Source organism: Nerophis ophidion, linkage group LG09, assembly GCF_033978795.1.
Source record: "Nerophis ophidion isolate RoL-2023_Sa linkage group LG09, RoL_Noph_v1.0, whole genome shotgun sequence".
Taxonomy (NCBI): Eukaryota; Metazoa; Chordata; class Actinopteri; order Syngnathiformes; family Syngnathidae; genus Nerophis; species Nerophis ophidion.
The window spans coordinates 61,280,573-61,292,332 of record NC_084619.1 but is presented as its reverse complement, the minus strand read 5'-3'; the positions used below and the strand labels follow the sequence as shown (position 1 = coordinate 61,292,332).

General features: G+C 44.4%; 1 protein-coding gene across 2 annotated transcripts in view; it reads left to right on the top strand.

The window, feature by feature from the left end:
• Positions 1-1,376: 1,376 nt before the first annotated feature.
• znf318 (zinc finger protein 318) overlaps positions 1,377-11,760 on the top strand; it is a 20,280-nt gene continuing 9,896 nt past the window's right edge. For both annotated transcript variants that reach the window (XM_061911419.1, XM_061911418.1), the window contains exons 1-5: positions 1,377-1,905; positions 9,142-9,239; positions 9,776-10,175; positions 10,544-11,570; positions 11,639-11,697. In XM_061911419.1, coding sequence (XP_061767403.1) covers positions 1,534-1,905; positions 9,142-9,239; positions 9,776-10,175; positions 10,544-11,570; positions 11,639-11,697 — 1,956 coding nt within the window. In that variant the 5' untranslated portion in view covers positions 1,377-1,533. The remainder of the gene's footprint in view (positions 1,906-9,141; positions 9,240-9,775; positions 10,176-10,543; positions 11,571-11,638; positions 11,698-11,760) is intronic.

Below are 11,760 nucleotides of genomic sequence, written 5' to 3'. Positions count from 1 at the left end.
TGTCTCAAATGGCTGCACAAACCACAATGACATCCTCGGTAGAGCCCACATAAGGGCAAGGAAAAACTCACCCCAGTGGGACGTCGACAATGATGACTATGAGAAACCTTGGAGAGGACCGCATATATAGGCAACCCCCCCTGGGGGACCGAAAGCAATGGATGTCGAGCGGATCTAACATGATATTGTGAAAGTCCAATCCATAGTGCAGTGGTTCTCAAATGGGGGTACGCGTACCCCTGGGGGTACTTGAAGGTATGCCAAGGGGTACGTGAGATTTTAAAGAAATATTCTAATAATAGCAACAATTTAAAAATCCTTAATAAATATATGTATTGAATAATACTTCAACAAAATATGAATTTAAGTTCATAAACTGTAAAAAAAAAATACAAAAATGCAATATTCAGTGTTGACAGCTAGATTTTTGTGGACATGTTCCATAAATATTGATGTTAAAGATTAATTTTTTTGTGAAGAAATGTTTAGAATTAAGTTCATGAATCCAGATGGATCTCTAGTACAATCCCCAGAGGGAACTTTAAGTTGATGATTACTTCTATCTGTAGAAATCTTTATTCATAATTGAATCACTTGTTTATTTTTCAACAAGTTTTTAGTTATTTTTATATCTTTTTTTCCAAATAGTTTAAGAAAGACCACTAAAAATGAGCAATATTTTGCACTGTTATACAATTTTATAAATCAGAAACTGATGACATAGTGCTGTATTTTACTTCTTTATTTATTTTTATTTTTTAACCAAAAATGCTTTGCTCTGATTAGGGGGTACTTGAATTAAAAAAAATGTCCACAGGGGGTACATCACTGAAAAAAGGTTGAGAACCACTGCCATAGTGGATCCAACACAACCGCGAGAATCCAGACCAGAGTGGATCTAACACCAGACATTGGGTTTCACTATGTAAAGCGCTTTGAGTCGCTTGAGAAAAGCGCTATATAAGTATAATTCACTTCACTACCTGTGACACCTTACAATTATTGACATAAAACCTTCATCTTTTATCATTTTTCCCCCTTCAAATTATTGAGAGAAAGCCTTTTTTTATCTCTTGCACCTTAAAATTGACATAAAACATTTTTTTAACTGTTACACGTGCAAATTTATGACAAAGTGCTCCTGTTTTTTTACCTGTTACACTTTAAAAATCATTGATATGAAACCGTCATCTTTTTAACACGTGCAAATTATCGACATAAAACTTTAATATTGTTACACCTTCAAATTATTGACATAAAACTTTTATATTTTTTACCTGTAACACCATCTTTTTTAGGGCTCCACGGGACAATCGGGCCTTGTAGGAAGGGAGGCTGTCTGCAGGGGGCGCACAACGCCGCAATGTGTGGCGTCATGAAGCCGAAGAAGGAGAAGACGACAACAACGAAGGGGCACAGTTTCACGCACTCATGAAACTTCTGCTGTGGATGTTGTATCCAGGCTCCACTTTCACGTAAACCAAGTACGCCCGGCACTTGGACCGTCTGTTGGTGGTCACTCATTGGGGAAACATGTATCACGGTCGGCCTCCACCGAGGGGACCTTACCCGCCATCTTTCGAGGGCCGCGGCCGACCGCCATTGCAGGCTTACCCACAACCGGGCCGCAGAATGATCCGAGACAGACCTCCACACCATTCCGAGCCTTACCCACCACCAGGCCGAGGCAGACCTCCACACTACTCCGAGCCTTACCCACCACCAGGCCGAGGCAGACCTCCACACTACTCCGAGCCTTACTCACCACCAGGCCTCGGCAGACCTCCACACCACGACCTCGGCTATCCGGACCACCGGCGCTCGCCGCCGCACGGAAAACACCCTCCTTCGCCCTCAAGAGACTACCATGGTCGAGGGCACTCGTCCGGATCTCCGCACCGAGAGGTGAGTTTTGCATTGCGATAGTCCGACTTTTAATATTTAGCTGCAGTGCCATCAAATGCTCCTGTTTAGTTTTATCTCCTGTCCGTCAAACAACGGAGTGAAGGGTTGTTATCAAACCGAAAAGTGCGTTATTATTATGATTAAAGTTTATTTGAAATAGGGACAGATACAAAAAACAGACATCTGAAACAGTTATCCAATGTATGCATCATAGTGTTTGTAGCCAAAGCTAATTTACAACACTTGTCCCCAACAACAACACAGATCCAACATCATTAAAACAGGAACATAAAAATAATAAGGCAAAAATGAGTCGATAATAATGAAAATAGAAATAATACAGACAACGTGCAATCTAGATAAAAGCCAATAACAATAATAACAACACAAAGTGCAGACTAGATAAAAAACAATTTGTAAAAATTTGAAAAAACTAAACATGGGAACACTATTGCTGCTCAACTAGCCATCATCCATCCATCCATTTTCTACCGCTTATTCCCTTTCGGGGTCGCGGGGGGCGCTGGCGCCTATCTCAGCTACAATCGGGCGGAAGGCGGGGCACACCCTGGATAAGTCGCCACCTCATCGCAGGGCCAACACAGATAGACAGACAACATTCACACTCACATTCACACACTAGGGCCAATTTAGTGTTGCCAATCAATCTATCCCCAGGTGCATGTCTTTGGAAGTGGGAGGAAGCCGGAGTACCCGGAGGGAACCCACGCATTCACGGGGAGAACATGCAAACTCCACACAGAAAGATCCCGAGCCTGGATTTGAATCCAGGACTGCAGGAACTTTGTATTGTGAGGCAGACGCACTAACCCCTCTGCCACCGTGAAGCCCACTAGCCATAATTTTTTTTGTTTTTTGAAAGTCCAGATGTACTTTTCAAAGTGTCAGGTAAAGAGTTCCATAGTTGTGGTCCTTTTATCAAAAAGGCAGTCTGGGCAAAAGATGCCCTACGGCAGGGGTCGGGAACCTTTTTGGGTGAAAGAGCCAAAAAGCCAAATATTTCAAAATGTATTTCCGTAAGAGCCATGTAATATTTTTTTTAACACTGAAAACAACTAAACGCGTGGATTTTTGAGTAAGACCAACATTTCTAGGGTATAAGAGGTCTATTATTCTTTGTAATAACATTGTTATTCTGAAGCTAACTGCGGAGGGGGCATGGCCTGCGGGCCTGCAGCGAACTGGGGAGTGCCAGGAAAGGCCTCGAAATCAGCGACAGGTGCGTCGATAATCTAATCACCTGTCGCTCTGTTATAAGCAGCAGCCAGGAGGAGAGACGGGGTTGGGGCTGGAGCCAGAGCGCGAGCGAGAACGAAAGAGAAAAATACAATTGCTGGAAAGCAACTGAGAGACTTATTGAAAAATAAAACAATATTGTAACCCTGAAACAGTCTCTCATTTTGGTGCTTGGTGGTCTAAAGAACCCTCAGAGGGGCAAGCCCCACACTAATCAATAATAAATAAATAACTTCTTACCATTACGCAACTTCTTGAACAGATGCGGTAGAAAACGGATGGATGGAATAAAAATGCATGAGAATGTTTTATATTTTGAACGTTATTTTTAACACTATGATTACAAGTGGAATCATTCATTACTTATCATGTTAAGCAATGTCAGCTCAGATTTATCCGAGAGCCAGATGTAGTCATGAAAAGAGCCACATCTGGCTCGTGAGCCATAGGTTCCCTACCCCTGCCCTACGGAATGGAACGCAACAGTTGCCTTTCGACATTGCTCTAGTGCAGTGGTTCTTAACCTGGGTTCGATCGAACCCTAGGGCAAGGGTAGGGAACCTATGGCTCTAGAGCCAGATGTGGCTCTTTTGATGACTGCACCTGGCTCTCAGATAAATCTTCGCTGACATTGCTTAACACGGTAAGTAATGAATAATCCCGTTGGTAATCACAGTGTCAAAAATAACGTTCAAAATATAAAACATTCTCATGCATTTTAATCCATCCATCCGGTTTATACCGCACCTGTTCAAGAAGTCGCATTAATGGTAAGAAGTATTTTATTTATTATTGGTTAGCTTCGGAATAACAATGTTATTAAAAAGAATAAGAGACTTATTATACACTAAAAATGTTGGTCTTACTTAAAATTGCACGCATTTATTTGTATTCAGTCTTTAAAAAAAATATTACATGGCTCTCACGGAAATGCTTTTTGAAATATTTAGCTTGTATGGCTCTCTCAGCCAAAAAGGTTCCCGACCCCTGCCTTAGGGGTTCGGCAGAGTCCCCGCCACGGAGGTAAAGACACATCCGACTTATCGTGTAAATAAAAACTTCTCCCTATCAGCGTATTATGGATACCCCCAAACAATGATCCCTCTAACTTTCCATCTGATTTGCAGGTTTTGTGATTGATTGAAAGTTTTACTAGCAGGTTGCAAGGGAAGAGAATATATGAAACAGTACAGTTTACACAGTACAGTACATATTCTGTACAATTGACCACTAAATGGTAACACCCAAATAAGTTTTTCAACTTGTTTAAGTCGGGGTCCACGTTAATCAATTCATGGTAATGTGTGTAAGGTGTGTAATTTGTTGTGAGTTCATGCACGGTGTTGGTTTTGTTCTTTGAACAAGGTGATGTTTATGCACGGTTCATTTTGTGCACCAGTAAAAAAACATGACTTTTTCTTGAATTAAAAAAAACCAAAACATTTTATTTTTCACTAAAGAAGGGTTCAGGGAATGCGCATATGAAACTGGTGGGTTTCAGCACCTCCAACAAGGATAAGAACCACTGCTCTAGTGGTAGATCTGGTACCACTTTGCAGTCTTGTAATTGCCTTGCACAGCAATTGGGGAGCAGAGTTATCCAAGCATTTAAAAAACAGTTTGACTGTATGTAACAAAATTAAATTGGTAAAACTTAAAATATTGTATTTGGTTAAAATTTGGCAATGATGATATCGTATACTCTTCTTGTCTAGGACTTTCAAGGCGTGGTTATAAAGACACTCAATGGTCTTGACTGATGACTGGTGTTCCAGGGACCATGTAGTTAAGCCATAAGATATATGCGAAAGAATCATTGAATTCATAAAAGTAAAAGCACAGCTGAGAGCTAAGCAGTTTCATATAATCTTAAAACACCCAAGGTTGGCCTTCAGGGTTTTACACATTTTCATAATGTGACTTTTAAAATTGAGCTGATAGTCTATGATTATGGCCAAATATTTGACTTCAGGTACTTGTTCCACCACATACAGTGCAGGGGTGTCCAAAGTGTGGCCCGGAGGCCATCTGCTATCCACAGCCTGCAGAATATCGCAGGAATAAACATTTAGTAGAAAAAAACGTAATGAGAAAAAGCTGGAATGGTGACGATAACTACCGTTTTTTCCGCACTATAAGGCACAGCGGATTATAAGGCGCACCTTCAATGAATGGCCTATTTTAAAACTTTGTTCATATATAAGGCGCACCACATTATAAGGCGCATAGAATAGACGCTATAGTAGAGGCTTGAGTTACGTTATGCATCCTTTAGATCAGGGGTCTCAGACACGCGGGATGTTATTTTGCGGCCCCCACCTTAATTTGAAAGTTCAATGTTAGTGCGGCCCGCAAGTTTTATATGAATGGCCCTTGACAGCATTGTGTTATCTGGGTCCAAAATGGCTCTTTCAACATTTTGGGTTGCCTACTCCTGCGTTAATAGAAAAGCGACAAATGAGTGAAAGCGACAAAGACGTTGCCATGGAGACGAGGGTTTTCTTTCGTGCCTGGCTGCAGTCACACCGTGACACCTGTCCGCCAGTAATAACAGTCCCTGATAACCTGCACCAATTCCAACTGTTATTAGGGTTTTTTTTATTGTTTAATATGCATTGCCTCACACGATGAACACTACATATATTTCTATATGACGTGGCGACTTGTCCAGGGTGTACCCTGCCTTCCGCCCGATTGTAGCTGAGATAGGCGCCAGCGCCCCCCGCGACCCCGAAAGGGAATAAGCGGTAGAAAATGGATGGATGGATGGACGTCGGATAACAGTTTAGGAGCCGTCACTTTTTTGCGCTCCTATCCCGCCACTTCTTCCACCATAGATGTGGGTCAAAATCTAGTTTTAAATGAAATACAGCAACCCCCCTGCAACCCAGAACGGGACAAGCGGTAGACAATGGATGGATGGATGGTCTTAAATCTGCTGCTATAAATACATTTGTTATTGCTTCAGCCCTGCCTGACTCGCTGAGGAGAGGCTGCTTGAATGCGGTGGTGCCGGTTCAAAGGAGTTAGCATGTTTGAAGTGTTGGCAGAAGCGTACCCTACTGCTGCTGAACAATGTCAGCAAACTTCTGTCCCCCATTTTTGTATCGTGCAGCCAAAGTGTTCCCAAACGGGAGATCTTAACAAGGCAGGAGGGTCATCAAGCTCTGGCTTTTGCATGTTGTCCTAGCCTGGTCACTGCTAGCATGCCGTGTGTTGTGCCTCGCTCTGCATTGTTTACACAACGTGTGGTGCGCTACCTAATATGTCCGTGTGGAAACTCTTAAGGTACACCCCCGAACCGAACCGAAATTCCCGTACCGAAACGGTTCAATACAAATACACATACCGTTACACCCCTACTTTATATACATCAGCATATGATTGAAGTGTAGATTTACCACTTTAACTGAAGAGCTGTGACAAAATGTAATTTAGCATGCTGGAATTAAAGCTACAGATACAGCGCAGTGGTAGATGGGTTAGTGCATCTGCCTCACAATACGAAGGTCCTGGGTTCGATCCTGCGCTACGGATCTTTGCATGTTCTCCCCGTGACTGCATTGGTTCCCTCCGGGTACTCCGGCCTCCTCCCTCCTCCAAAGACATGCACCTGGGGATAGGTTGATTGGCAACACTAAATCGGCCCTAGTGTGTGAATGTGAGTGTGAATGTTGTCTGTCTGTGTTGGCTCTGTGATGAGGTGGCGACTTGTCCAGGGTGTACGCCGCCTTCCGCCCGATTGTAGCTGTAATAGGCTCCAGCACCCCCCGCGACCCCGAAAAGGATAAGCGGTAGAAAATGGATGGATGTTGCAAATGTTCTGCACTTTATTATCAGATCACGCAACAGGATGTTCAAAGCGGGATGTTTTGGTAATTTAAAAGGAACGCTTAAATATCCGCTTGTCATCTTGTCTTACAATTTCAAAACAGGTCTTCCATCAATCTGTCGGTAAAAAAATAATCAAAGCAGTTGTGTAACAAGGCTATGATATGTTTGTGTTCATGTATATTCATGTTACATGCGGCCCTCTGAGGACAGCCATAATCGCGACATGGCCCTCAATAAACATGAGTTTGAGCCCATTCAACAATACACTGATCGTAAAATGGAAATAAACTGCCACTTGCTTATGCCTTTGACACTTCATTATGTCTATTAGGCGGCAATGCGCCTAAAGTAAAGGAAAGCAGTCAGCATGGAAATGAGAATGACCAACATTTAAAAAGTTCCGAGAGGAGACACGCTGTATTGTGTAAAAATCATGAATATCAATCAATCAATCAATGTTTATTTACATAGCCTTAAATCAAAAGTGTCTCAAAGGGTTGCATAAGCCACAATGACATCCTCTGTTCAGAGCCCACATAAGGGCAAGGAAAAACTCAGAAACCAGTGGGATGTCAATATGAATGACTATGAGAAACCTTTGAGAGGACGGCAGATGTGGGTGACAACCCCCAGCCCACATACTCCAGGGGAGACCAGATGCAATGTACGTCAAGTGCGTCTAGCATAATATTTTGAAAGTCCAGTCCATAGTGGATCTAACATAATAGTAGGAGTCCAGTCCATAGTGGGGCCAGCAGGAGACCATCCCGAGCGGAGACGGGTCAGCAGCGCATAGATGTCCCTAACCGTTGCACAGGAGAGCGATCCACCCTGGGTCCCCGACTCACTTCACCCCAGCACTTCATCCATGGCCAACGGACCTGTGCCCCCCTTTCCTCAAGAGAGAGGGGTGCAGAAAAGAAAAGAAACGGCACATCAACTGGTCTAAAAGGGGGGTCTATTTAAAGGCTAGAGTATAGAAATGAATTTTAAGATGCTTATACTGAGGTAGCATCTCTAATTGTTACCGGGAGGGCATTCCATAGTACTGGAACCCGAATAGAAAACGCTCTATCGCCCGCAGACTTTTTTTGGGCTCTGGGAATCACTAATTAGCCAGAGTTCTTTGAACGCAGATTTCTTGCCGGGACATATGGTACAATACAATCGGCAAGATAGGATGGAGCCAGACCGTGTAGTATTTTATACGTAAGTAGTAAAACCTTAAAATCACATCTTAAGTGCACAGGAAGCCAGTGCAGGTGAGCCAGTATAGGCGTAATATGATCAAACTTTCTTGTTCTTGTCAAAGTCTATGTGCCGCATTTTGTACCAACTGTAATCTTTTAATGCTAGACAAAGGGAGACCTGAAAATAATACATTACAGTAATCAAGACGTAACGAACGCATGCCCCTTTTTTCATATTTTTTTTAATATTGTTTTTTTCCATGTAAGAATAATAAGATTGTGTAACTGCATAACCTCGTGTGACAAAAAAAAAAGAAGCTCAAATAAATATTTAACAGTGTTTACTATTATTATTATTGTAATTTTTCACATTGTGACTTATGTTTGTCCTTTATTTAAAATCAACTACCTTGATTTGTGTTGTATAGATTGAATTTTTATTTTGAGAGCTTCTAATATTTTGGGTCGGGGTGACTTAACTTTTTTTTCTAAATGCTAAAAACAGTTATGTGTATTTAAAGACCAACTATTGCGTTGTTGGTGACTAAGTATATTATTAATTATTGCTTTAAAAAGTCAGATTTTTCTCATTACATTCAGATTTTTTCTTATTTGAAAACACACAACTTTTTAGATGTTAAGACACATTAAGTATATTTTCGCAGAGTATTGTATCGGTATCGCCGAAACTAGCCTAACTATTACCCGAAAAGGAGATGAGTGTTATCGCACATCAATAGTATCGACCATTGCCATGTGGGGTATAGGAATTGCCACTGCACAGTCTACTCTGTCCCAGCACTGATATCATTATCAGATCACTGTTCAATGGAAAAAGACATGGTCTTATTAACACATGAACATTTATTAACACATGAACAAACACAAAAGTACCGAAAATTGGTATCACCAAGTATTTCTTCAAATGTAAACGTCAGCTCTTGTTTTTACTCAGAGGTCTCACTCGCCCCGCTTGGGGGATCCCATCGACCACGACCTCGTCATCACCGTTGGCAACGAGCTCACAGGCTCCACCTCGCATCACCACGACAGGTAAGGATTGAAGGAAATCCCAACACATTTTCCAAATTGCATTGATTGACTGAAGTCGAAAATGTTTATTTGCTTTTGAAATGTAAACACTGAACCGGCAGAGTGCAAACAATTGCGTACATATTATTATTTTTCTTTTTACTCGCCGTATTTTCCGAACTATGTTGCGCCCCGGTAATAAGCTGCACCCACAACATTTCATTGGGGGAAAGGAAGAATCCATACGAATAGAAATGCTATGGACGATTGGAAGACACTTGTACTTCCGATTCAAAGCTTTAAACAGCAAGAAACACTTGTAGGCATTCACCCAGCAACACCTGCAGTGAAACCATTAGATGGCACCATAGGTACCTTTTTAATATCTTTGCATGTGTTTCATTAAGCCAGTCATCTGAGAAAGATCCACAAATTAGCCGCGCGGTTTTAAAGCGTAGGAAAAAAGCAGCGGTTTATGGTTTAATTATTGTTTATTTTCTTTTTCTTTTCATCTTTTTGGGATGAAGCTTTACGCTTTGCTGTGTGTAATTCTGTAGGGACCTACACCGCAAGTATGAGCACAGTCACAGCCGAGAGCGAAGTCCGGACCGGAGCCGGGCAAAAAGTCGAGGACGCAGCAAGAGCCGGGCGAGGAGCAAGAGTCGCAGTTTGGACCGCAGCCGGGCTAAGAGCCGGGGTCGCAGTAAGAGCCGCCCTCGCCTCAGGTCTAGATCCAGGTGCAAATCTAGATCCAGGTCCAGAGGGAGGAGCCATGGTCGGTCCTCGCCAAGTCGGAACCGCAGCAAAAGCAGGAGGAGTCGAAGCAGTTCCAGTGGCAGAGACTTTAACCAGCAGCGAGGCGTTGGCCGCAGGACAGCGCTGGAGGACACCTGTAGTCTGCCCACCAGGTCCATACTAAAGAAACACGGCGAAAACGAAGACTCGCCATCACTAAGGGTGCGTTGCTGCCCGAATTTGGTATTAGCTTACTGCTCAAAGGGCATGATGCGTGCAGCAGACTACAGCCCCATCATTCATGACTAATGTTACCAAGGCCACTCGCTAGATGACATCATTAATAATTGTAATGTAGTGCTGTCAACACACAAGTTCGCCCTCGCGAGATGACATATTTATGCTAGTGTAACGCTGTCAACATGCTAGTTAGCTCGAGCTAGATGACATCATTAATAATGCTAGTGTAGCGCTGTCAACATGCCAGCTATCTCTGCAGCACATCTTTCCTATTTTTCCTTCATTCATTAATTTGCCTCTCAAGTATCTAAAAAGCTTTGTGACTGAGACGCGTCTGGCTTTTGTTTCAGAGCACAGACTCGCCGAGAGGGGCGGCGGGGTCCACCATTTCTACCGTGGCCGAGCAACTGCTGCAGGCTTGCAGAGGGATGGAGCCGGCCGCCATGGCATCCATGTTGGTGCAGCTGCAGTCCGACCCGCTGATCGCTCAGAGTGTGGACATCAAGGAGATCGTCGACCTACTGGACGCCGGCATGAGCGTAAGAGCAGAGAGCCCAGAAAAGACGGCGGCGGACATGGACGACGAGGAGAAGTTCCTATACGGGGAGTCTTTGGAGCCCAAATATTCGGCGCAGTCTCAGCCGGCCCAGAGCCACACGTTTGATCTTTACGAGGACATAACGGAGGAGGCACTGTACAGCGATTATCTGCCTCGCTCCGCCTCCCCCAAGTATTGCACCCCGCCTGTGGCTTTGCCCCACCTCCAGGCACCTTCTACCACCAGCGACGTGGACGCCATCTGGCCTCCCTCCGGCCTCAAGCCCAACAGCGCCGCCCCGGCGTCTTCTGCCCCCGAGTCACAAGAAGTGAGGCTCAAGCAGGATTCGGACTCGGACAAGTACCACAACATCCAGGACTTGCTGAAAACCATTGGCTTGGACCTCGGCGTGACCGAGATAACTAAAATGGCTGCCAGGACCAAGGAGCGGCTGGAGGGAAACGAGCCCGCCCGCAAAATGCAGACGAAGCGCAGACGCCGCTCGTCCAGCAGCTCGGAGGACAGCCGCAGGAGGCGGAGCCACAGTAGTAGTAGTAGCAGCAGCAGCAGCAGCTCGGGCTCCAGCGGCGCCGCCGCCGCCAAAGAGTCGCAACAGCAAGCGTCCGACACTATGACGGCACCGCCCGTGCTGCCCGTCCCCTCCTACCCACCACAGGTGCACACCATGATGCCCGCCGGCTACGGCCAGTATGGCGGCTTCATGCCATACACACAGCCACAGTGGTCGCCCATGTACCCGGCCACCAACAACTTCCACCCCTCCCTGCCATACAACCAGCCGTACGACCAACAGCCACCCCCCCAGCGCAAGGTCAAAGGTCAGTCGCCGTCCCAATGTCCGACATGAAGACGTCACCCACGTGACTTTTCTCTGCTTCTTTGGCAGCGTCTCCCGTCCTCGTCCAGGTGTCGGAGCTGGAAAACAATGAGAGCGAGAAGCAGAAGGTCGGTGTCTTAGTCTGGGGTAAACGATATCATTATGTATCGCAGTGGTAATTGATATCATTA